The sequence below is a fragment of the Puma concolor genome, chromosome D1 (genome assembly GCF_028749965.1).
Source record: "Puma concolor isolate L17-30 chromosome D1, mPumCon1.1.hap2, whole genome shotgun sequence".
NCBI classification, from domain to species: Eukaryota; Metazoa; Chordata; class Mammalia; order Carnivora; family Felidae; genus Puma; species Puma concolor.
Window position 1 is genome coordinate 61,632,600 of NC_141676.1, and position 27,117 is coordinate 61,659,716.

General features: G+C 36.7%; 1 protein-coding gene across 4 annotated transcripts in view; it reads right to left on the bottom strand.

Moving 5' to 3' along the window:
• Positions 1-1,376: 1,376 nt before the first annotated feature.
• The window catches only part of RSF1 (remodeling and spacing factor 1), a 158,067-nt gene continuing 132,326 nt past the window's right edge, over positions 1,377-27,117 (bottom strand). For all 4 annotated transcript variants that reach the window (XM_086678396.1, XM_025928313.2, XM_086678398.1 and 1 more), the window contains 8 exons: positions 25,999-26,078; positions 20,935-20,989; positions 19,503-19,612; positions 13,065-13,132; positions 11,649-11,856; positions 9,928-10,148; positions 6,932-7,120; positions 1,377-3,923 (listed from right to left, as the gene is read on the bottom strand). In XM_086678396.1, the coding sequence (XP_086534522.1) occupies positions 3,361-3,923; positions 6,932-7,120; positions 9,928-10,148; positions 11,649-11,856; positions 13,065-13,132; positions 19,503-19,612; positions 20,935-20,989; positions 25,999-26,078 (1,494 nt within the window). In that variant the 3' untranslated portion in view covers positions 1,377-3,360. The remainder of the gene's footprint in view (positions 3,924-6,931; positions 7,121-9,927; positions 10,149-11,648; positions 11,857-13,064; positions 13,133-19,502; positions 19,613-20,934; positions 20,990-25,998; positions 26,079-27,117) is intronic.

Sequence of the window (27,117 nt, forward strand, 5' to 3'; positions counted from 1 at the left end):
TGCAACCTTGACCAGCTGGAAAGAGATGTGTCAAGGAAACCCAACCTCAGTATTATCAGGTATACTCTTGAAAATCTCTCTGCCATCATTCTCTAATAATGTGCCAACAACGGAGAATGTTTTACACTAAACACTATTTTGTCAACACAAGTCTACAAAACCAAAATGTGTATTTTCAGTCTGATTTCCTTTCATATATTTTACTTGAAAGCTTCTGCTTTGTGAAAATTTGGCTAGTTTTCAAACCTTTACGGAAATTGCAAACGAAATATCCTGAGTACTAAACAGCATCTCCCCTTAATACACGCGCTATAGATTGTGGAGTTTGACACTGGGAGTCCATCTGTATTTAAAAAAGATGAAAGTATTAAAGGGCTCTATTATATAGCAGCTATGATGAATCTAAATCCGTGGTTAGTACTCTAAGGATCCAGGATGTTCTAAACTCAAATGAGCCGCTTGCTTATACTCTGTCCAGTTCCTAATGACTGAATTATATCTTTGGATACAGAACAATGACTTTTTCCTAACATTTTTTTTTAACTTCTTCAAAGCATGTTCAGGTAACATTTCAGTGAACACAAGACTCCATGAGGGACTAAATCTAGTCACCAAGCAGCAGAACTGTTTTTGAACTGTTCAACATTTAACCGCCCACAATTAATCTGTCTGCATAATAACTTATAAGTATCAGAGGCTTCTGCAGTCTTTGTAGATGAAACAGTTAATTGGCTTAATCAGAATGTAAGGTTAGCAGGCAGACATTCACTATCAAGTTCACAAACATTTAATTCAAGTTCAGTAAATTAATAGGCAGCAAAAGTGGTATCATAACCCATGTCAGTGGAACTATGCTAAATTGAATACTCAGTCTTTGCTCTAACAATGACCTTTTACTCTGCAGGAGAAGGGTAAAAATAACTCCTTATTTCACATTAGGCATCCTGTAAAATAAATAATCTACCCATCGAACACTTCTTATCGCTTGCTTAACTATAGAGTGGTGGAAGCAGGAGCTGGTGTGTCCAGAGGTAGAGACAGGGTACATGGGAATTTCTACACGGTAGTGGCTTTACCCAGCTGCAGGACTAAAATGGTAGAGGAAGAATGGCAGGAGAGGCCACCTGCACATTCTAACCACTTACCTTGCACTAGTAGGAATTCTTGTATTGCCTGCCTGTTAGACAGTTAAAAAGGCTAACATTCTTAACTGACTTTCAAATAAATGAACAAACCTGGCTAGAAACGAGGCCTGGTAAGTGAGTATGGTTCCTTACATAACCCTGCTCTACTGTCTGTAAATGTTAAGCCCTTCCCTCCCTTCCAGTGGAACATTGTCTCAAAATAAAAATCACAACTTGCTTGGAACCACATGCTATTGGTGCATCCTATTTTTAGGCTGCTTTCATTATTTTATTTTTTATACAGATACATATACATTGCTAGAATCAAAGCAAAAATATTAATGGGCAGGTACTACAAAACTAAAGTGAAACAAAACAAAACAAACAAAAGAACCAACAAATGAAGAACAACAGCTATAAACTTTCAAGGCCAAAAGATACGACTTCAGGGCAACACCTGTTGAGGAAGGAAAAGGAGTATAAAGTTTCTAGAGAGGTATTTATAATGCAAGTCTAATGCCAGCTCTGTAATAATAAAAAAGAGAAGTGCTTTACTATACACTGACTAGCACATATAATGCTTAATTTGGAAAGAAAAATTAACAAAGTTCCTTGGGCCAGCAGCAGATATGTGTGTCTGTTGCCGGCAACAGACACAACACTGGAACAGAAAAACCCAAATCCCGGGGCAAAAGTATTCACAGAAGTAATGGCTGAAGGTTTCAGAATTTGACAGGCAAGGTTTAATCACAAGTGCTACACTTTATACAATGTTATTTATGGCTCTGCCTGAAATTTTACAGCTGTAACAGTAATAAGACAAAGTTCATATTTTAGTGTCAATTACATGTTAGATATTTAGTTATAAACCCCTTTTTTCTTGAAACAAAGGGCTCATCTTTCATTAAAGCATTGAGATGTTTGAAATGGATGTCATGCCTATTAAGTATATTGGCGGTTCTCAATCAACTCTGTTGGTCATGTGACTATTAATGATTTTAATAGAAGTCTAATGGCCAAAGGCCAAAACTACATTCAAACCCTGCTAATATATCCAGGCAGATAGGAAATTCCAATGCACACACATACACACACACATATACACACACATACATGCTAAAACTCAAACTAAAAACCTCCCAAAGGAACTGCTTTGTTTGTAGACTTCAATTTGAAGTAGATACTAAGGGCAAGAATAGACCAGTTAAAATTCACCTGAAAATCCTTTCCCCATTTCAAATGTGCTAAAATACCGCTGTCAGCTTAGCATCTCTTCATGTATGTTATGTCTAGATGTATTTCTTTCAAAATGGGCTATTTCAGATATTTAAATATTGAGTGGCCAGAAGACCAGAGTTACACTATCTGCAAAGTTTACAGTCCACCTGGGCCTAAAGAAAGACCACATTTATATCACTAATAACTCTTCATTGATAGTATATTAGATTAGAGGCCACCTCATCACCACTGCATAAAGCTGTTTAAAAAAAATTTGCTGCTAGCACAATCTGGTTGTCAAAGCTTCATTATACATTTTACTGTACAAATGTTTTTCAGATGATTTTTTTTTTAAACAAGGAACTCCGCTATAACAGAAACTCAGGTTAGAGTTTTTAATGATGGTACTTTCTCCATCTCTTCTTTATTAAGTGTGGTTATCTCTGATAGTAAACAAGCTGATATCATGGATGCTGTTACTAAATGATGTATGTATGATGTTATCTACAGTTCTCAAACTGCAACAACACAGACTTGAACTTTTAAACAGTCTGTTAATCATCATCTATGCCATGAATGTTTAAATATAATATATATTTAATATGAAAAAGCTAAAGCACAAGTGCCTTCTCCCACCCCTAATTCTGTTTTGGGCCCTCACAGATTCGGAATGCATTCTTATCCACCCTTTTTCACAAAGTCAGGAGAGCTCAGGAAATATAAAGTCAAAAATATACAAATCTTTGTTGTTATTATAATAAGATTTTTTCCATGAATGAAATTACCAAGGACCATGAACTTGGAAAAAGAAAATCAAAAGGAATTTACAGCAATTATTTATCTTCAAAGTTCAAAACTGGTCACTTCACAGAAAGACTTCAGGGTTTGTTGAAATTTTTCTTCTAAAAAGTCATTCTGTAGTGGAGTTTTCTAGGAAAAATAAAACAGCTTTTAATAACTGGCCCGCTGGTGTGAGAGCTACCGTGGAATAAATTAGCACAAAAATGGAAAAGAAGTCTTATAACTGTTCACTATTACAGACATAATCAACAAGGTCAGTCACTCTTAAAAGCTCATCTTCCTCCTCTTCTGGTGCCCCTGCCTCCTGCCCACCACTTGTCCCATTGGGGGCCAGGCTTGCACTGGCTGTGCTGTTGTCCTTGGGGGTCTGAGGCTTCTCAGTTGGCTTGCCAATCAAGTTCTCAATGGCTTTGCCAGGACTCTGTCCATTGGTGGAAGGCAAGTCCACTAAGCTATAGTCCAAAGGGCTCCCCACTTTGCCTACATTTTCAAAGTCCTCTTCCTCATCACTGTCTATCCGGTAGGGCTTCTTGGTGCTCTCTTGTTCTGAGGGCAGGACCCTGGGCTGGTTGTCACGGGCAGGCTGATCTGCATCTCCATGAGCGTTGTCACAACTCTCCTCCTCATCTGTCTCGATCCGGTGTAGCCGTTTTCGGGATGGTTTGCCTTCTTCCTCATCTGCTTCTGAATATTCATCTGTGCTTCGACCCCGCTTTCGAACTGACCGCTTTGATTCTTTAGCTAGCTCATCATCTTCAGAGTTCTTGGACATATAGCTCTCTAGAATAAACAGCACATTTAAGCCATCGACACAGTTAACCATAACAGATTTAAGTAATTCTCCTTTTCCTCCCCATAGTCAGCCCATGTCCTGCTTTCAAACCTGCTCATAAATCTGTATTTCCCTTCAAACCTGCCCTGGTTTCTCTCTCCTCACAGGTCTATAACAATCCATGGTATGATCCACAGTGTGCTTTTTAACTAAGATTTTAGGAAAGAGGAGAACCAGATAACTTAATCATGGCCCTTAAATTAAATGGAGATGGGTGGGGGGGGTAACAAACGGAGAAATTACTATCCACTAGCCCTCAAATTATGGAGTCATGTAAACAAACTGATAAGGAAAGATTAAACTGAGCACCCAACTCTGGGCATCTGAAACACTGTGCTAACAACTCCTAACTCATGTTATTAAATGTCCTTGATAGTCCTGAAAGGTCTTCTTTCCTTTTTCTGTACCTACATCTTGGTGTCCTCATCTAATCTCACAGCTTTGCATCTATATGCTGATGACTCTCATATTTGTTTTAGGCAACCTCTAAATTCCACACTCATGTATCAACCTGCCTACTCAACATCTATGCTGGAATTTAAAAAATTTTTTTTTTCAACATTTATTTATTTTTTGGGACGAGAGAGACAGAGCATGAACAGGGGAGGGGCAGAGAGAGAGGGAGACACAGAATCGGAAACAGGCTCCAGGCTCTGAGCCATCAGCCCAGAGCCTGACGCGGGGCTCGAACTCACGGACCGCGAGATCGTGACCTGGCTGAAGTCGGACGCTTAACCGACTGCGCCACCCAGGCGCCCCTGGAATTTTTTAATTAATTAATTAATTTTAAAGTAAGCTTCAGACCCAGTGTGGAGCCCAACATGAGGCTTAAACTCATGACTCTGAGATCAAGACCTAAGATCAAGAGTTGGATGCTTAACTGACTGAGCCACCCAGGCATCCCTATGTGCAATTTCTAGACAGGCATCTGAAACCTAACGTGTCCAGAACTAAGGTCCTAAACCTCTGCCTCAAACCTGAACTGTTCTGGTCTCCACCATCTTAGTTACTGGCAACTCTACTGCAATCACTCAGTCATCTTTTGATTGCTTTCTTTCTGCCATCAAACCCAACAATATATCCTTTGAGTCTACCTCCAAAATATATCCATTATCTGACTGCTTTTCACCCCTTTACTACTGCTGCCCTAGTCTCACCCACCATCATCTCTCACCTGGCCTATTAACTGGTCTCCTAGATTCTGTCCTTGTCCCCTTAAATTTATTCATATCACAGCTGCCATAGCAAATTAAAACACAAATCACTGCTCTGCTCAAACTCCTCCAATTACTTCTGCTCTCACACAGAATAAAATCTGAAGTCTATACTATACAATGGCCTACTGTACTATCCAATATGGCAGCCAGTAATCACATGTGGCTATTTTAAATTTAAATAAAATAAAAATTAAAAATTTAGTTCCTCAGTTAAACCAGTCACATTTCAGGTGCTCAAAAGCCACATGAGGCCAGTGGCTACTATATTGAAGAGCACAGATAAAGAATATTTCCATCACTGCAGAAAGTTCAACCGCATGGCACTGTTCCTCATCAAGGGTTGGCAATTTTTATTTTTATTTTTTGTAAGGGGCAGGCCCTACAGTCTCTATTACAACTACTCAACTTTACACAAAAGAAGCCACAGATAACATGTAAGAAACAATGGGTGTGGCTGTTCCAATAAAACTTGATTTACAAAGTCTTTATTTATACAAACAGGTGGGCCATAGTTGGCAGACTACTGCTCTTCATGATCTGACCCCGCTGATCTCTGTATCATCTCAAGCTATTCTTCCCTTCACTCATTCTCCTTCAACCACCCTGACTTTGTTCCCTCAACAAGCCAGGCACAGACTTGCCTCCAGCCCTTCACATTAGTTGCTCTATCTGACTATATCACTCTTCTTTCAGATAAATGCAGGACACACACCTGACATTTTGTCAGGTCTTGACTCAAATGTGGTCTTCTTAGCGAGGCGTTCGTATGGTACCCTGAGATCCCAGCTACTCTCCCAACTTCCCTTGCTCCTTTATTCTTCTCCACGGCATTTATCGCCACGTAATATAAGACAGGTTCTACTTATTTATCTTGTTCATCGTCTCTGCCCCTAATTAAAAGAAGAGTTACACACGGGAGTGAGATGTTTTGGCTGTTCACTCTTCTGGTCCCAGTGCCTATAACAGTGACTAGTGCAGTAAGTATTTTCTAAAGTTGAATTACTGAATTTATGTTTGTCTTTAATGACACATGAAGAAAAATATACACAATCAGATGTTTACCTCCTTTCTTTAGCCTCTCATGTCCAAACTTTTTTTCCCTTTCTTTCCTGACTTGGGCTCAAACTTAATGGATAAGGATCTTTGAAATCTTCAAAATAGGTGATAAATAATGGAGAATTAAATAAATCAAAGCAGAACGGGGCATAGGTATTGGAATAATTTAAAATGAACTTGGGAAGCACTCTGGAATAACCATAAGACTAAATGGATATCACAAATTCATATTTTAGAGCTTTTCCTACACTGCTGCTCTAAAGCACAGCAAAAACTATTAAGAAATAAAAGTTACCAACTGAAGTTCATGGTCAGGGTGGAAAGACAGCAAAAACCTGTATCTGAAGCTCTTTAGTTATTCAGGGCACAGGAGGTTATTTCAAAATGAGGGCTGTGAATAATTAGGGGAGCCAAAGAAATCTTGCTCAGATAATTTTCTGAGACTCTTCTATTTCAATGAAAAATTTAATTATTACAATGGAGATGTTAAAAATTGGTATCTTATCAAGTATCATTTATTTAAAGTATAAAAAGTGACCCAGCAAAAAAATAACGGGTTTTGTCTCAAAGATCTGAGTGGCTATATTGAATTTCTATGAAATGGTACAGAACTGTAATCCTTACTTTATAGCTTCTACTTCTGCCTTGTGCAAACTTCTGTAAACTGGAGATCTACTCCTTACCTTCACTCTCTGAGCTGGAAAGCCTGCGCTTGTGAACTCGTCTGATTTCTTTACCACGTCGTAAACTCTTCTGGGAACCATCACTTTCGGAATCTTCTTTGTAGTTAATTTGTCTTTTCTGATTCCTCCTTGACCGCCTTCGTCGAGTTTCTACAAAATCATCACTAAAATCATCGCTAAAATCACTTTCTGTTAAAAAAAAAAAAAAAACAAAAAAAGGAAAAAGAAGTCGAGTACAAAATTTAAGTCTATTAAATAGAAATGTAATTAGCTTAGGTTATAAAAATATAAAGCTATTAAGGTTCAGTAGTAACATTTTTAAAATCAATCAGTTATTGTAAGTTCTCTCTCTTTTTTTAATGTTTATTTTTGAGAGAGACGACAACAGAGCGCAAGTGGGGTTGGGGCAGAGAGAGAGGGAGACACAGAATCCAAATTCCAGGCTCTGAGCTGTCAGCACAGAATCCCAAGCGGGGCTCAAACTCATAGACTGTGCGATCATGACCTGAGCTAAAGTCGGACGCTTAACTGAATTGAATGAGGCACCCAGGTGCCCCTCCTCTCTCTTTTTAAATATTTATCTTTGGGAGAGCACAAGTGTGGGGAGGGGCAAAGAGAGAGGAACAGAGGATCTGAAGCGGACTCCACGCTGAACAGGCTGATATCAGGGAGCCTGATGTAGGGTTCAAACCCAAGAACTACGAGATCATGACCTGGGCCAAAGCTGGATGCTCAACCGACTGCACCACCCCAGGCATCCCAATAAATCTCTCTCTTTTTAAAAGCAGGCTTGGGGCGCCTGGGTGGCTCAGTTGGTTGAGTGGCCGACTTCGGCTCAGGTCATGATCTCGCGGTCCGTGAGTTTGAGCCCCACGTCGGGCTCTGTGCTGACAGCTCAGAGCCTGGAGCCTGTTTCAGATTCTGTGTCTCCCTCTCTCTGACCCTCCCCCGTTCATGCTCTGTTTCTCTCTGTCTCAAAAATAAATAAACGAAAAAAAAAAAAAAAAAAAAGCAGGCTTCACGCCTAACATGGGGCTTGGACTCACAACCCTGTGACCAAAAGTCATACTCTCTACCTAATGAGCCAGCCAGGAGTCCCTATAAGTCTCTTATTTTCCTTCTAACAGTATGAATAAGTGCATAAGGGTCTTTAATGCCCAACCTCATTAATGTATCCTGTTAGCAGCCAATGGTTGAGATGAAAAGATGTTTTATATGATTCATATCTCATTCAACCTAGAGCTACTCAGTCAGCTACATGGCTGCTCTTCTTGGTGGCAGTTACTATTCTGCCTCAAGATAATCTGCTGTTCCTGTATGTACAGATGTATGGCACAGATTAAATAATTTCAGAATGTACTGCACAGATTAAACCATCTAATCCTAGATGAGACTGTTCTAAAGAAGTATAGAACTGGAGTTATATTTTTGGCTTTTTTCCACATGGAAATAAAATCTGCTAGCTATAGCACAGGGAGAAACTTCCAAAGTGTAGCTAAATAGCACTGTCCTTACCATCTCTGATAAGTAAACACGACCATGACACTGTGTTAGAGCTGTTTTTCAGGAGTGCTAACAAATTCCAAATTGGCTTCAAAATGGCAAACTAGTTAGTTTGAAGGAGTCCTACTGGCCAAATCTGGGACAAACTGAACCAGCATAGCGATGGTAACATATTATATCCACAGACTAAAGTAAGAATCCACAAGTACATACTGATATAAAGAAATAAATATATGGAGAAGAAGGGAAAGTGCTTTCTTACAGAACACCAAATAATAAAGGTAAAAAGAGTGATGGAGCTAGGAAATCATCAATGAATGCTAAAACTATGAGTAAAACATCTGAAAAGAAATGGGATATATAAGGTCTCAAAAATGCCTTCCTACTAATTACTGTTAATTATAAAGGGAAAAATAATGGAGACCCGGAGAACATATATTAGCTCTGTGATATTCTTGCTGAAAAATGTGTACACTGAATCTAATCACAAGGAAAGAAAAATACTCCAGACTGAGGAACATTTTACAAATTAACTACTGTGTATTCTTTAAAACTGTGGAGATCAATAAAGACAAAGTTTGAGGAATATTCTAGATTAAAGGAGACTAGAGACATGAATAAATGCAATGTGTACTCCTGGATTTGACCCTGGACTAGGAAAAGAAATTGATATAAAGGGTAATCTTGGGACACCTGATGAAATCTGAATGTATACTGTTAATTAGATAATAGCCATATATCAATGTTAAAATGTCTGATTTTGATAATTATACTGTGGTTATGTTTGAAAATGTCCTTGTTCTTAGGAAATAATCACTGATAAAGAGGCAAGATGTCTCCATTTACTCAAGAGGTTTAGAAAAAAAGATGTATGAAACAGAAAAGCCCACAAGCCCGGCCAGGTCAAGGATGTAATATTTCTTCCCGGTTGTGACACTTCCTCAGTGAGATGACAGCTACCTATCTGCCAATTCTACAAAAAAAAAAGGACTCATATCTGTTCTTTTAGCTACTGTACTGGTCACTATTTAATCAGTTAATAGGGATTAGCATAAAATATAAGAACATCAACCACTGCTAATTCATAAAAATGAATGAATCACTGATAGAGATTTAAATGTTAGCAATAACTGGTGATCCTTCCTTTCCAACTGCTAGATATATGAGTAAAATGTTCTCACCTTATTTGAGAATGATTCTAAAGAAACACTATGAAGATAAGTCTAGGCATGGAAACACTTTGCGCCAGAAGAATTCATCACGATCTTAAATGAATTTGGTACGCGGTTGACATATCCACCTGTATTCATTTTCTTAGATATGCTTTATGTGCTTTCTGTGAAAAATTTAGTTACTAATCATAAGAAGAGAATTCAAAGTTTCATCAGAAAGCTTATATTACAGTTGAATGGAGTTTTATCTTAAGGACTCTTAACTCCAGAAATCATAAGAATTTACTGAGTTGGTGTGATGAGAACACAATTTTTTTTTACCAGAGTCTCTACTATTCTCTTCAGACTCCTCCTCTTCATCATCATCAGAGTACTTTTTCTTTGGGGTCTTTCTCCGCAAACGCCTGCTTTGCCTCATTGGCCGGGAAGGATGTCGCCTCAGTCTTCGGCTACAGAAATCAGTGTCGCTGTCATCATTAGACGGTGGGTCTTCTTCACTCTCATCTGGGTTTTCATCAGATACAACAAACTCATCTTGAGATCTGTTCAAGAGAAACCAGATGAATTAAGATTCTGAGTTCAAATTCTACCAAGTGCAGTGAATTGTTTAAGTAATGGTTAATGTAAAATACCTGGGTAATTGTTATCAATTTGTCTGTTAATAAAATGGAGAAAGGTTTTACCATCTATTCTTTTCTTAGGAGGCGTTAAGATGAACTGATGCTGATTTTCATACTATAAATTACTTTGGCCTCTTGGAATGTCCCTCTCATACCTTAAATTCAACATGTTCCAAAGAGAACTCATTATTTCCTAACCTATTCCTCTCTTGTGTCTCCTAGCCTTGTATTTGGTACTATTACCTATCCAGGAACTCAAACCAAAAACCTGGTATTTTTCCTAATTTCTCCCTTTTAATTTCTCACATCTAACAAATTATTAACTCTTCCTTGAGTTGACCTCTTAAAGATATTATCTCAAACCTGATCCCTCTTCCTTGTTTAGGCAATCATCTCCCACTAAATCACTACAGCAATTCTCCAGGGAGTCTCTCTAGTCTCTAGATTCATTTCCCCTCCATATATCCTCCAAATGAAGGCCAAGATGAAGTCTTCTGAAACATAAACCTCATTAGTCTGCTGTTAAAATGCCAATCAGTGGGCTTTTATCATCATCTTCAGGGAAAGAGTCTGAATTCCTATGCATGACTAACAAATCACTCCATCATCTGGGCCCTTTTTATCTCTTCGTCACATCTCCAGCAGGGCAGTCTTTACTTCTTCTTCCCCATGTTCTTGCTACCCTGACATACCAGGAGTTTCCTAAATATTCCATGATGTTTTATGTCTTGCTGCCTTGGACACATGACTTCTCATAGGATGCTTTCAATCTCAAACTCACTGATTTGCCCAGTTTTTCATTCTTCAAATTTCAGATCAAGCTCTATTTCTACTCCCAGGCTTTCCTTGAACTCCCTAAATTTATTGGACTCTTCCTTTGTACCCTAACTTAGGCTTTACCTATATTTTTTAGTAACAATCACACACTGAATGACTTTTTGTGGTTTGTATGTTTGTTTCTTCCACTAACAATCTGAGAGGAGAAACTACGTTGTTTCTTGTTCTGCAGGAAAATCTTTCCTGATCTTCCATACTGGATTACCTGCCCTGACCAAAACTCTGTGGGTCATCAGACAATAGTATCTAATTACCTTTGCTTGTCTATTTCTCACATTTGAGGTCCAGGAACCTCTCCTGGACATGTTGCTGGAAGGTGGCAGAGATACGCAGCAAATGAATGTTTGATTTCAGTTAATAAAATGTAAACACAATTTTGCATATTAAACAACCATAAGCCTACTTCGTTTTGCTAAAAAGAACCAAAGATCAGCATTCTTGAATCTGTTTTAAATAGTTTGAAAATAAAAAGACATTATCCATGTGCATGAAGAACACAAGTCCCACCACAGCATGGCTGAGCTTCTCTGTTAGCCCCATTTAGGCCTGTATCTAGGGACTGGGATCTGCTAGCGAACCACGCACCCATCACTGATCTTGAATTCATCCTCACTCTCTTCTTCATCCAGGTTACTGTCACTGTCCAGGTCATTTAGTCGCCGGCGTTTCTTCCGGCGTGCAGCAGCTGCCCTCTGGGGTCGTTTATTTTCTTTTCTTTCTTCATCCAAAATAGTGGAGATGTCTTTCCCACGGTGACCTGTGATGGTGGAGATATCCTTTCCTCGGCCGGCTCCTGGGTTCAGGGTTGGGGGAGAGGGTTAAAGGGAATAGAGAGAGGGAGGAAGAGAGACAACTGTATGTTTATTAAATCTTCTCTTTACTATGTAGAGGCTGTCCTTGTTCATGCTTAGGAGCTCATTTGTTTTTTTCCTACAAATAAGTACTTTTCTCACAACTTCAGCCGACAGAGCTCTCATCAAGAGAATTTTGCATTTGTTTATCCTATGAAGAAGTTCACCTCTTTTTAAAAAAAAATTTTGAAAAAAAAAATTGATATAATTCATATACTATACTATCCACCTTTTTAAAGTGTATACTTCAGAGGTTTCCAGTACAGTCACAAAGTTGTGCAACCATCACCACGAACAAATTCCAGAACATTTTCATCGACCTCTAAAGAAACCTCATACCTAGTAGCAATCACTCAAGAATCTCTTCTTCAAAGTTGTCTTTTGGACAGGGCTTTAGAAAGAGACCAATCCGTTTTCTTTTAACTGTGTTTGCAGGACAGAAAAAGTGAGAATCCCGTAGCAAAGCTGTCAATAAGGTGCAGAGCCCTGGAAAAGCTGGTGACTTTTTCAGTCCACTAAAGACAGCCTACTTAATATTAATCCTCTCCAGAGTTTTCAGAGCATTGGTAAATCTCTATGCAGTTCTTTCAATAAATTACCTTCAAATCCTTCTATTTTTATGTCACTTATTAGAGACTACAAAATTGATAACATTGATTTTTAAAAGGTTGATTTATAGAAATCATTTCGATTCTGATTTGTCCATAATTTTTAAGATTTTGTAGCAGTAGTGATCTAGACATAGAAAGACAACAAGAAAGTTTAATTGGGTTTTCTATTTAGATGCAGAAGTACATTTTTTAATCTACAGAGGAACATTTACTGTTTTATATCAGATCAAAAAACTACTTGAAAAATAATTAGCAAAACCTGAGTCTACACACTGACACTATGTCCACAAATTATTTTAAATCTCAGACATTTAACATCAGTAGTGATCATGATACACACTGGGGAGAATTTAAAAAAAAGTGCTTACTGCTTTAATCAGGGCCTTTTTTTTTTTTTTTAAAGTAATCTCTACACCCAACATGGGGCTTGAACTCACGAGTTGCATGCTCTACTGACTGAGCCAGCCAGGTGCTCCTAATCAGGACATTTTAACTTATTGGTCTAGTCATACAAAAAAGAGGGAATGAAAAACACATACCTCCTCCATCAGCTTCTTTGATATCATCTTCTATGGCTTCATCAATTGCTTCATCAAATTCATCAAATCTGAAATATTTGATGACAACAATCACATCACAATCTGTCCTGGTATATAGGTTAGGAGAGTTGCCTCTGAAGTGAAAAAGGCCTTCATATAAAAATGCTCTCTGGGGACACCTGGGTGGCTCAGTCGGTTAGGCGTCCAACTTCAGCTCAGGTCATGATCTCACCATTTGTGAGTTTGAGTCCTGCATCAGGCTCTGTGCTGACAGCTTGGAGCCTGGAGCCTGCTTTGGATTCTGTGTCTCCCTCTCTCTTTGCCCCTCCCCTGCTTCTGCTCTGTCTCTCAAAACTAAATAAATGTTAAAAAAATTTTTTTTTAATAAAAATAAAAAAATAAAAATGCTCTCTGCCACTTTGGAATTATGTAACTTAGACTACATCGCCTCACTCCTATTAACCTCAATTTCTTTTGTAGATTGGTATCTAATTCATTTTCAAAGATCATTTATACCAGGCATCAGGCAAATATTTTTGTAAAGAGCCAGACAGTAAATACTTTAAGCTCTGTAGCCTATACAGTCCCTGTTCCAACTACTCAACTCAGCCACTGGAATGCAAAAGCAGCCACAGGTAACACAAGTGAATAAATGTGGATGTATTCCAATATAACTTCATTTATGGACACTGTGATTTGAATTTCATGTAATTATCATACGATTTTCTTCTTTTGGTTCTTATTCAACCATTTATAAATGTAAAAACCATCCCTAGGTCATGGGCTATAGAGACATAAACTGACTGTGAGACGGGATTTGCTCCATAGGCCATAGTTTGCCAACCTCTAATTACACAAATCACATGGTGAAGTAAGTTCAATTAGTGTTCCAGAAATAATACTAAGTGAAAGGACTACATCATCATTATTATTATTCTAGAAGTACTGACGGTCAGAATTTTAGAACTAGGTAAAAGTACTTTTTCTCACAAGGGCCATTTCCTCCAACTTAAAGAAAACAAGTCCAGATGATCTTCAAGACTTCTTCGCATACAAAGCTCCTTTCATGTTAGAGCGGAGATGACCAAAAGGATATCTGCTCTAAAGTGACTTGTCTAAAATATTGCAAAATTTGGTAATTACTAGCCCCACGTGGCTATCTATATTTAAATTAATTAAAATGAAAAACTCTGTTCCTCACTAGCAAGATTTTAAGTGCTCAACAGCTATATATGGCTACTGGCTACCATGCTGCACAGGAAAGAAACAGCACATTTTCATAACGACAGTAAATTCTATTGGACACTGTTGGATTAAAGGCACACAATGGATTAACAATAGGGTTTAACAGCCAAATATTTTGCCTTTTGAAAAAAAAATATTTTGCCTTTTGAGTTAAGAAACTCACTACAGCTATGGGTTTCTCTCTAGGAAAAAAAAAAAAAAAAAATATATATATATATATATATATATATATATATATATCCAAACAAAATTTTATATCTAATTTCAGAGGATTCACAAGTCTCAGGTTAAGAATACTTCTACACACACACACACACACATATGCTTATTTATTTATTTATTTATTTGAGAGCACGAGGCAGAGCGCACAAGTGGGGGGAAGGGGTATGGCGAGAGAGAGAGAATCTCAAGCAGGCTCCACACCCACCCAGCACCTTGAGGATCACGACTGGAGCCGAAATCAAGTGTCAGATGCTCAACAGACTAAGCCACCCAGGTGCCCCTACAACATAATTTTTAACGGCTGTATAATGCTTAGTCTTAAACATGTGTCATAATTTAGTTAAAAAGGTTTACTTCCAATTGTTTCATATTTATAAACCAGGCTATGAGAAAATGACCTTGGAGCTATAGCTTAGTTTTTCCTTAACATAAATTCTGAGAAAGCAAAAATCTGTGCATCCCTCATCAGGCTAGAGTAACAGATACAGAAAAAGCCAAATGTAGTTAACAGGAAACAGTATTTCTCTCAAGGACATGTTACAACTGTAAAGTGGCAAAACGACCTCTTTGAATGACTACTACTTTCTTACTCACTGAAAAACTTGATTTTCTACATCAGAGACCATCAGAACCCTTGGAATTAAAAAACGATTATCAGTAAGAATAAAACATCCCACTCTTGCCTGGAGGTTTAAGTTACTTTTAACGCAAATAAACAGTCTTGATTTATATCCCAGATGTGGAGCTTTGAATAAGGGATTAGAAACAGCACTCTACACATCCACTTCAACTTCACTGCTTTCAAGGGAACAAGAACCCGTGTCCAGTATGTGGTCTGGATCTGATACCAACCCCTTTACAGAGCCCCACTTTGCCTTGAGCTTAACTCTTCATTGCTTTATTTACATTTCATCTAAACTCTACCCTTCCTCGGTATCATATCAGAACTCTATTTTTTCCTTTATTTGGTGAGATACCCATGGTTCCACTAAGAAATTTTGTTGTTCCTGGTATTCTTGCTACAAATTAAAAAAAACCCAAAAACTGTTGGCTTAAAGGGCATAAAAGTTGGTCTTCAAGAATTGTAGCAATTTATAATATAACCATGAAGTGAATTTTATCATTAATTTTTTTCTAATTTCAAAGAGCAAAATTATTTACTTGTTCCTTTAATATTAACATGATTACTGAGGCCAAATATTAGTTTCATGTTTATTGATCATTTTTACTTTTTCTTTTACAAGTACTGACTTGTATCCTTTGCCCATTTTATCAGCCAGTGTTCATCTTTTCTTACTGACTTCTAAGAGCTTTTCAGATATTAAAGATTTTAATCTCTTTGTCATATGTTGCAATTATTTCTACCCAAAGTATATTTCCCCTTTCCCCTTTGTTTATATTTTACGTTTTGAGAAATGAACACTGACATCTTGCCCTGCTACAATTATGAATATGTGCCTATAACATCGCCTGTCAGCCCCCTCCATAAACAAAAACAAACAAGACAAATTTAAAAAGTCACCCTGTCTAGTTCTAGTCTCCAAAATAAACAAAACCTTGATCTCCCTTAAGTAACTGGTTTCCTAAGAAAAAAGTCTTTATACCTGACTTCAGTAGATGCAACAACCTTTATAGACATCATGTAAAAAGCTATTGTATTTCCACCATGAAAAAAAATTATACTCACTGTAATTTTTAAAATTCATAAGGCATTTCTTTTGAATTCTAACTCCTCTGCAAAATTTCTTTGCAAGAAAATACTTTCTAAACAAAACAGATGAACATAGGGGAAGGAAGAAAACAAACAAAAAGAAGAGCAAGGCAAACCATAAAAGAGACTCTTAACTCTAGAGAACAAACTGAGGGTTGCTGGAGGGGAGGTGCAAGGGAGGATGGTGGGTTAAATGGGTGATGAGGTACCAAGGAGAGCACCTGTTGTGATGAGTACTGGGTGTTATATGTAAGTGATGAATCACTAAATTCTACTCCTGAAACTATTATTACACTATATGTTAACTGACTGGAATTTAAATAAAAAAATGAAACATTAAAAATTAAAAAAGTAGAAGAAAATATTTTAGAAGTAAATGCTTTTGTCTGAGTCTTTCTTAACTTTCATGTAATCAAATATCCTTTCCATTATTGTTTCTATGTTTGGTGCTATGTTTAAAAAGTTGTTCCTTACACTAAGATTATATGCCTTCCTTAAACCTTTTTGGGAACTAAATGAATCACATAATACATTTTATGCTGAAGAATATAGTTTATCATAAGTTTCTATATTACTGTCATACAATTTTAGAGCTGAAGGGATCATCTGCATTAATCCGCCATCAACCAAGACCTAGAGAACTGGACCATTCCAAGTGACATGGGTAATACATGGTACAGTGAAACTATAGTCTTAGCCTTCTGTACCCCAATCCAATGCTCCCTATAGTCAACTCTTATGTTATCCTCTCTGTTAGAAGCAATAAAAATCCGATAAATAATTATGAAATGATAATAGTGATGAAATTCTTTTTTGTCTTCTTTCTGTGGTAATACTTTACTAAGTGCTTTACATTTTATACTAACAATAATCCCATTGTGTGCCATGTACAAATTAAATTCTAGGTGTATTTAGAGCTTAAATATGAAGAATAAAACTTAAAATTAAGAGAAAGCATATGAAGGACTCTCTTAATACATCTCAGTTAAATTTCTTTAAAAAGTACCAAGAAGCAGAAATAATAAGTAAAAAATAACAAGAGATATACAAACACCTACCAAGCACATGAAAGGATGATCACCAACAACCATTAGGAAAATGCAAAGCAAAATCATGAGATACTGACTCACATCTGCTAGGACAGTCACCAGCAAAAACAAAAACAAAAACAAAAACAACAAACAAACAAAAAACCCAAAGCCAACAACTGTTGGCAAGGATGTGGAAAACCTGGAAACACTATACACTGCTGGTGGCAATGCAAAATGGCGCAGCTGCCATGGAAAACATCACAGCAGTTCCCCAATAAAACAAAAAGAGAACTACCATATGATTATCCAGCAATCTCACTTCTGGGTGTATATCCAAGACACAATACTAAGAGTAAATCCCTGCTTCCTTTAGCAACATCAAGGTTGAAAGATAATATAGTCCTGCTAGAAGGCTTGTTCTGAAAATGTAAATTGTTATAACATGACTGATATATTAGGAAACAATTCAAGCATAATGTGTATTTTATACCTGTAAGTAATTTTATTTGTGATAAACACTAGGTAAATGTAGAAAAGTGCACCTAGCCACACAGGCATACACAACACACAACACACACACACACACACACACACACACACACACACACACACACCCCTCAAATATCCACCAGCAACCTCAGCTCATCATGTGTGTTATAAGTTATAGCCAGCTGCGTCTGGTGTTACAACTTTCTGGTTGATTTCAAAGAACTCTCCTTCTACCACCACATAATAATTTACAAACTGCAACCCACCTCAATCACTTCCACAGACAAACCAGGGCTTTTTCAGCATAAAATGTCATATTTAGTGCAGTATTTATATTAGTTCTTAACCATTTAACATCTGCCAAATGGTACTGCATTTTTATTAGAGTCACATCTTTAAAAAAAAGTGTCACTACTGAAATTTTTGAGTGTGGCCCTACCTCCATATTTCCTATAATCCCTATGGTTTTTATTGTGTTTTTGCACAGGATGATAATTTTTAGGAAAACATATGTTGGATTACAGCAGAACTTGACTTTATGCTTGCCCTTCCCATCAGTAGACTTTGATTTCATTAGTTATAATGATTTCATATAAAATGGTGTTTTTTATTTTTCAAAGCTTTTGTTTTTTAAAGAATAAGATGGGTACCATTCTCATATGTATTAAGGATTTTACATTTACTGATTGCACTGCATTTTACAGCTTTAACAATTAATAACAGCAGCAAACAATACATGGGAACTCTTCCATGATCACTGATGAAAAAGTTCATAAACAAGAAGCGAGCTCAAACTTCCATGAAATCAATTTTGTTTTTCACCTCCAGTTATTCAAGTTAAAGACTCTTTTGGTGTTATCTAAGGAGACCAGAGGTCAAACAATGATCTACAATAATTAGAATATAACTTACTTACTATTTTAGTGAGACAATTGGAAAGAACACTAGACTAGCAGACATTTAGAAGACAACATTTTAGTGTAGGTTTAGCTACTAACAGAGTGACCTTGGAAAACTCTCTCTGTCTCCCTCCTTTCCTCTCTGATATTTCTGGTGGCAGACAGTAAACCAAATTATATTTACTGATTCTTTCAACAGGCATTTATGGAACACTTACTACTCGGGGCACTATGCCAGCTGTAAAAGGCAGAAGCATGTGTGAAACAGACATTGGTCCTTACCTTCACGCTAACAATAGTCCAATGGGGGAGAGAAATATTAATTCAATAATTAAAATCACAATCATTACAATCATCATAAGTGCTTTCAACAGAAGAACTGGTTGCTATGAGGGGATATAATAGATTTGATTAAGAGAGGGTTAACAAGCAAAAACAGGAGGGAGGTCTTAGGTACAATAAATAGCATATGCAAAGGAGCTGAAAGAAGACTGTGGCTGATATTGACAGAGTAAGGAAAAATGTGGATGAGATGGAACCAAAAAAGCTAAGCACAGAGTGGGCTATGCAGTGCCTTTAGGGGCCTTGTAAAGGCATCAGTCCTTACTCCAAGAGCTATAGAAATCTGACAAAGCAGAAGAGGATGACATGAGCAAATTTACATTTTGAAAAGATCATGCTGGCTGCTCTAAAGCTGTATGATTCTAAAGATAGTAAGTAACATACACACAACTACTAATGACCATTATGATGGGGAAAAGCAGATACTTTTGGGCCATGTTGTATAATTTAAAAAACATTTTACACTTTTTCATTATAACCATTTCCACATATTTCATACCTATAACTTATACATTTCCGTGTTCTTGTTGACCGCCTTTCAAGCAAGTTTGCTTTGGATTTTTTTGAATCTTTTTTCTTTTCTTCATGATCTTCAGAAAAATCTGGCTCCTGGTTTAAAAATATGATAATAAATATGTAGGTTATTAGGACAGAAAGTTACTTGAAATTAATAGTTTTCTAATGTCTGTTTAGGCAGCACATGTAAAAGATCTGAAAAAATGAGGTGATCCCCTGCCCAAAACTGAATACACACAGAAACGCTAAGTAGAGAGATTAAAAAGAATATTGGTGATCAAAGGCTGAAGCACTTCTGTATTAAAATTCTTATGTTTCTGTGATTTTACAATTACCTCTTTTAAAACAACCATGATGAAGTTTCCCCACTGATAAATTTTTTAATGTTTATTTATTTTTGAGACAGAGAGAGAGAGAGAGGGAGAGCAGGGGAGGGAAAGAGAGAGAGGGGGAGAGGGGGGACAGAGGATCTGGAGCAGGCTCTATGCTGATAGCAGTGAGCCTGATGTGGGGCCTAAAACTCACCAACTGTGAGATCACGATGTGAGCTGAAGTTGGATGCTCAACCAACTGAGTCATCAAGGCTGCCCTCCAATGATAATTTTTTAACCAATAATTTAACACATGTAAGATAGTCACTAAGTATGCTGAATCAACAAAATAATGGATTTATAAAAAAAAGAAGCATGGTGCTGAAGGACAGTAACTAACCAAGACCACTTACTTAAGTGTGTGATTTAATTAAGCCCAAACTAAATAATGTATAAAATTAAGAACATTTCTTCATTTGAAATGAAAACCATGTTACATGTACTTTCACTCATGAGACATCCGTAATTATAAATTAGACCAATAAATGCAAAACAATAACCCTCCAAAGAAACCATCGGTTAAGAACAACTATTGAAGTTTCTAATAACCAACCCCTAAAGCACAGAATTAAAAACCCTGAACTATTCTTTTGTCACTTTATATAAATAACACATAAAGAAGCTAAAAACAAATTACCCAACACAGGGCTTTAAAAAAAAAACAGGAGGAAAGGAGAATATAGAGCCTACTGGGGTGAGTTATATAAATCTGATTTGGATGGTATTACATTTTGGAGCTATCAGTATATATTTAATTGTAGTAGTAGTAGTATTTAAGTAAACTCTACACCCATCATAGGGGTCAAACTCACGACCCTGAGGATCCAGAGTCACCCCCTCTACTGAATGAGCCATCCAGGCATCCCAGTATATATGTAATTTTTATCATGAAGGAAAATACAGGTGAATTAAGGTCTTAAATTTTATTTTTAATAAGATAGGTACACTATACATTTAAAACTACTCACATTACACACAGTGGGTTAATTTTAGAACAATTATGGTAGTCTCTTCTTTAAAAAATACCGCAAACCAGAAACTTACTTGTGGAGGAATGATGTTCTCAATACTGATACCCACATACACCAAACGTTCTTTCCTTTAAATGAAAAACAAAAATGCATGCAAAATGAGATTTGCTAAAAATAAAATTGTTAGGAAAACATTATTAACACAGACTACTAAAATTTTGATTTCATGGTAATAGCAGAGGCTAGGTCACAGACGTTAGCTACTGTCTATAAAGCTTATCGTATTGCTATCTGTGGGAGGCACACAACTTTCTAATGGTAAAAATTGTAAAAAGATGTAGCTGAAAATTGTAGCCTTATAAGTAATTATACTGATAAAATAAAACCTGCAAACTGAAATAGACAAGGAAACTTCATGAAGAGACTCACTGATAAAGTATTAGACAGTCAACACTGGACAAACTAGATCTTTGTTATGCTGGAAGTTTTCATATATGTGTATATACAGCTATCATCTCATGGTAATAAATACAGTGTATATATATATATATATATATATATATATATATATAAAGAATTCTATACAATAGAACCATGTCAAGGTCCAAGTGAATGATACCAAGACCAATCTTTTAAAGAGGAGGAAAAAAGGCAATGCAGCCACATGGCTCTGCACCCTACTTGCTCCAATGAAGATTATTTTTAGAGCCAGTTAACACTTCTCCAGAAAATGTGGATTTAGAACACTAACGAGATCTCCATAGTTTCTTTTCAAAGAAACAAACCTTTGTTGATTTTAACTCAACAAATTTTACATAACAAATTGGTTCTCTCGAAGTTGAATTAACTTCGAGGTGTTATATGTATGTTGAATTGTATGTATATGTATGTTGAATTGAAAGAAAATAGTGACCACTCCTCCTCCTTTTATTTGTGATGATGTCCCTTATAGAAGGGTATTAATCATCCAGTCACCTGGGTCCTTTAGAACACAGTTTATATTACCCTCTTGGCTCTGGTAACAAGAATCTTACAGTCTTTTTGAGATGGGTTATAAAGCCATTCAGTAAAATTGGCAGGTAAGAAAATGATAAAGTTATTTTAATCAAAACCTAATAAAAAATAGTACAGTTAATGAATTAAAAACTAGAAAAGGCAAGAACAATACTAGCTGAAATTAACAGGGAAGGCTTCATGGGTAAGTCAGAACTTGAGTTCTCTGTACTAAATATGTTCAACACATATCTGTCCTTAAACTAACCAAGTTTACCATTTTATCAGTTTCCTCTTTTATACTAAATATGTTCAACCTTTATCCGTCCTTAAACTGACCAAGTTTACTGTTGTAGCAGTTTCCTCTTTTATACCTAAAAATCTACTTTCACTTAATTATTATTATCTCCTCAACCCAGCTGAAAAACATTTAGTTCACATCCACCATATTAGGTAACGATTTGTTCCAGGCTTGGGAATCCTAAAGGTAAATAATACATGGTTCTTGTCCTCACAATTATTTAACAACTGACTGTAGCTCATTACTAATAGGTATAATGGAAACATGAAAAAAGAATAACTTGTTTGAAGAGCTGAGGAAGTTGAGGCTTTAAATAGGTGTTAATGAGTAGGATCTTGAAGGTAGGTATGATTTCTCATCACAGCATTCTCTTGCTCATTAGTCTTACAGAAAGATACATCTTCCATTCCATCTCACCACCACCTAGCTCAAAGATCATATTGGGCCCAGGCCTCATCATTACAAATAACCACACCCCTCCTAAAATTTCAGGTTCAGGGAATCTATTCTCTGACTTCTACTGGCTCCCTTTCCCGCTCACTCCCTCTGGTACACTGATTTCAACAATTCCCTGACTCCAGTGGGACGTCTATACATTGACCCTAGCGTCTTTTCACTGTCCATGACTCCCTTATGTCCTTACTTTCCCTCTTACCTGGCTTAGACTCCACGGTCCATCAATATAAATACTCCTTTGCATACACTTTCAAATTCCTTGTCTCTTTCTCTCCTTCCCTCTGTTACATTACCTGGAAAATTCCAACCCTGATTAAATCCAACTCTCTTGCTAGTGAACACTAGTAAAAGTACTCTGAAAGTACAGAGCTATTTGAATTCCCAAATAATTTCTGGCACCAAGGTCTGGAAGGGATGTTTACAAACCAGTTGGAGGAACTTCTGAGAAACATCAAATTTCACGGAGCATCACAGCTCCAGCTCTGTAGACAGCCGCTAGCTAGTCACTAATTACTCACTGACAAATCCATCTTTTTCACCATACTTTAGAGCCCTTTAAGATAAAGGCCACATAATATACTTCATGTTGATTACATTGCCTGTCATAAAGTAAGTGCTCACTAAATGTTGAAAAAATGAATGAACAAGGGGAAAGATGCCCTTGTGCTAGGCTCGAAGTTTCTAGAAATTATTTCACACATTTTAAAAAGGATGAATAAAAATGCTCATTTTTAAAAACAGATGAAGTCACGCGGAATTTATACTTAATATATTAGTTACTTTAGAAATATAAATATTTTGCTGTTTAGAGCCCCTAAGATTCATATACATCAGGAAGCATGTACATTAGGAGCTATAAGGAAAACTTTTTTTACCCAGATTATTAGGGAGAATTAAAAAATAACAGCAATTAATTCAGTTAACTGGCTTTGTGCCAGACTGGTCTCCTTGTAACAACTTGGCACTCCTTTCTGTGATCCAATCTCAAAAAGGATTTAGTGTGTGATCCAAAGCCACAATTATAGATGTCCTCTTAAAGGATGACATTTAAGTAAAGAGGACTATCAAAGGTAGAAGAGAAAGCAAATGAGTTAGTAAATGAGAGACCGCTAGTGTGAACAAATACTGTGGCATATTTGAACATAAATTTCTAAAATTTAAAATTTTTAAATATTCCTTAATTGCAACAGTATACTTTATAGTATATGAGGCAACAGTCCAAAATATTTAACCAGTCTTTCCAAATATAAAAGGCATAAGCATCATAAGTCTCCAAAAAAACAAGCAGATATAATTAATCTGAGTATCAGACAAATTCTTAGGTGGTTTACAGACTTGATGTTTAGAGAATATATTTTTTTCCAAGCCCTTAAGGTCTGAACCTATTAATTATCTGCATTGCTGAGTCAAATCAGCTTCAGGACACGAGAAAACTGCTCATTTCTCAGCAGGGCAGGCAGATTTCAAAAAGAATAAAGAAAATGCCTAATTTTTATTATGATTTAATTTGAAGCATCCTTAAGTTAGATTTTTTTCCAGTGTCAAAAATAAAAACAGGGATAACTCTGAATATCAAAAGAGTCCTAATAATTATATATAGGACTATTACCCAGTTTCTAAATACAAAGGCATTTAGAAAACTGATTTTAAACAATGAGGTACTTTAATCTCCTAGTTAACTTTAGAGACTAATTTTGTCTTTAAACCAAGTAGCATCCATTATAAACCAGAGAGCTCAAGCTGACTAGTAAAGACAAAAACAGGATCTAGAGGCTGAACGCACAGAGTGCACAGTTTGCAGAGTAAAGTCTGTGGATTATCAAATGAGCTAGCTGACTGCCTTTATAAAGCAAGCTTTGGTATAAAGGGGGGAAGACTGTGAGATAGCAGGTAAAAGTTACAGCAGCAGCAAATGAAGGTAATAAGACCAACCAGGAGACATTGCTTAGATTTTCTCATACTAAGTACAAATGGGAATCAAATCCTACTGCTTAATTTTCGGAAGATTCTCTTTAACACACCCACTTTCTTGCATAATGAATGCCCCAGTTCAGGCCGCACTGGCTCTCCTAGTCTCTACTGCAACAGTATGGACTTTAATTCCTTCTTCTTAGTGTTACCAGGGCATTTTTTCTGAAACAAAAATCTGATCATACTTATCTCTCCTTTGATGGCTTTCTTACCACCTATAAGGAAGAATTCAAATTCCCTACTCAAATAGGCCAAACAGTTCACAGTTCAGCCTCAACCCACTTTTATAGCTTCATCTCCTACCACTCTCCCACTCTCATGTTCACACTTTGTCCTTGCTTGCATTTGGTTCTTTGCCTGAAATACCTTTCTCTGCATATCCAACCCTAAGTTACCTTCCAAGGACTTGCCCGATAACCCAAATCCCTAACCCAACTAAAATGCCCCTCCACAGTGTTCTTGTATTGCTCTGAATATACCTTAATCTACTTTACTGTATCACTGGCTCCAATGTCTGTATTCTGACAGAGCTGAGCTCCATCTAAAGAGAGTTTTGGCTCACTCACCTTTTCTCTTCAGTTTGGTACACAGTAGGCATGAAAAACTGTTTAGCAATAGATTAATCAAAGAAGGTACACATAAATATAAATAAACATAAACTTACTGTCTTGATTTTGAGCCCCCTTTTAAAGATTGGGTTCAACTCCATTCTTACCTCCTCCAAGAAGCATTCTCCAACTGCTTTAAGACGACATTGCAGTGGTATATCGAAAAGGGAGGCATTTCTTATGACTGTAAGTTATGACTCTTATGACATAGTTCAGCATTTAAATGCTCTTTATCTCACCGATATTAATTCCGCCCACCAAAGAGATGACATGGGTAACTAGACCAGTTCTTAGAATCTTCTTGTACTCACTACATACTGAGTAAGGTACATATCCTCCACAATAATTGGGCCAATATTTATTCAGAGTAGGTTTTGATAAATGTTTTAGATCAAGAGTGGGCAAACTTTTCCTGTAAAAGGACAGATAATAAATTAGGCGTGGCAGGTCATATGGTCTCTGTTGCAACTAGTTAACTGTGCTGCTGTAGTGCAAAAGCAGCAACAGGCAATATATAAACAAATGAACATGGCTGTGTTCCAATAACACTTTTTTTCTGGACCATGAATTCAGACTATATCATTTTCATGTGTCATGAAATAAGATTCTTGTTTTGATTTTTTTCCCAATCATTTAAAAATGAAAAATAAATTTCTTAGTAGGCAGTATAAAAACAAGAAGCACGCCAAATTTGACCTACAGGTCACAGTTTGCCAATTCCTGCTTTAGAAAGATATATTAACCTGTGCTGGAAGACAATTTTGCTACCAAATTCCCAAGTAAAACATTAACACATATTTCACAATACCTGCGTTCAGCACGCTCCTTCTTCTTTAAGGCCACATCCAAATCCTGCAACTGTTCTTCTAATTTCTCACACAGTAGTTTCTGGAAGAGCAAAACATAAGTGTTACTATTATTATTATTATTTTTAAAGTAAGCTCTATGCCCAATGCGAAGCTTGAACTCATGATCAAGGGTCATATGCTCTACCAACTAAGCCAGCCAGAAGTCCCCAGGAATGTCATTTTTAACACCTTTCCACAATCATTTATCCCTTGAATTTTAGTTAGGTCATGGATACTGTGCTATTATGAGAGCCGATAAGGGGCCACAGAGTAAGGAAACACTGAGATGCTCCTTCTGTTTAATTAAATCAAGAGGTGCCCTGGCCTCCACTGAACTAAAGATGGGCACAGTTATCTCTGAAGTAATGCACATGTTAGGGAAACTTATAGCCTCATCAAGAAATACATCCCATGCCTATCTAGCTGGTAGTAATGAATGTTTAAAATAGCATTTGGCTCCACATGCTTACATGATAGTGATTAAAACGTTTTAAAAACCCCACAACATTTTTAAGGGAGAAAGTTCTACATAAAATATAATATAATGGTGCCAATCACTATTTTTCAAAAGCGGATGTCAAAAAATTACAAAACCATGCCACATGGTTACTGGGTCAAAAAAGAGCTGAAGAATGTAACTGATAAAGCTATGTTAAGCCAAGGAAGTCCACTTTACTGGGAAATGCGATAATGCCCATCATTTCTAAAGTGAAATGAGACTGGACTTGTAAGAGAGAGACCCCTTGGGTATGGTGGCATAAAAAGAACCTATTCTTTAGCTTTCAAAAGAAATTTACCTGAGTCAAGATAGAAGACAAATATAATCCATGTTTCTATTCATAGTAGCATCATAGTGCTACATAATTCATAATACCATCCATAAAACTGACAAGAAGGAGGTAGGTAGAAATGGAAAAGAGGATGAAACAAGAACAGGAAGAAACTTATTTCTGTCCTCACAAATCATTTTAATTTGGGGCCATTTTTGCCTGTTAACAAGTGTGAAAAAAATTAGAGATTAGAATTTTATAAAAATTAGAGGTCCTTGAGAAATAAATGCTCTGGGAGTAAAAAAAAAA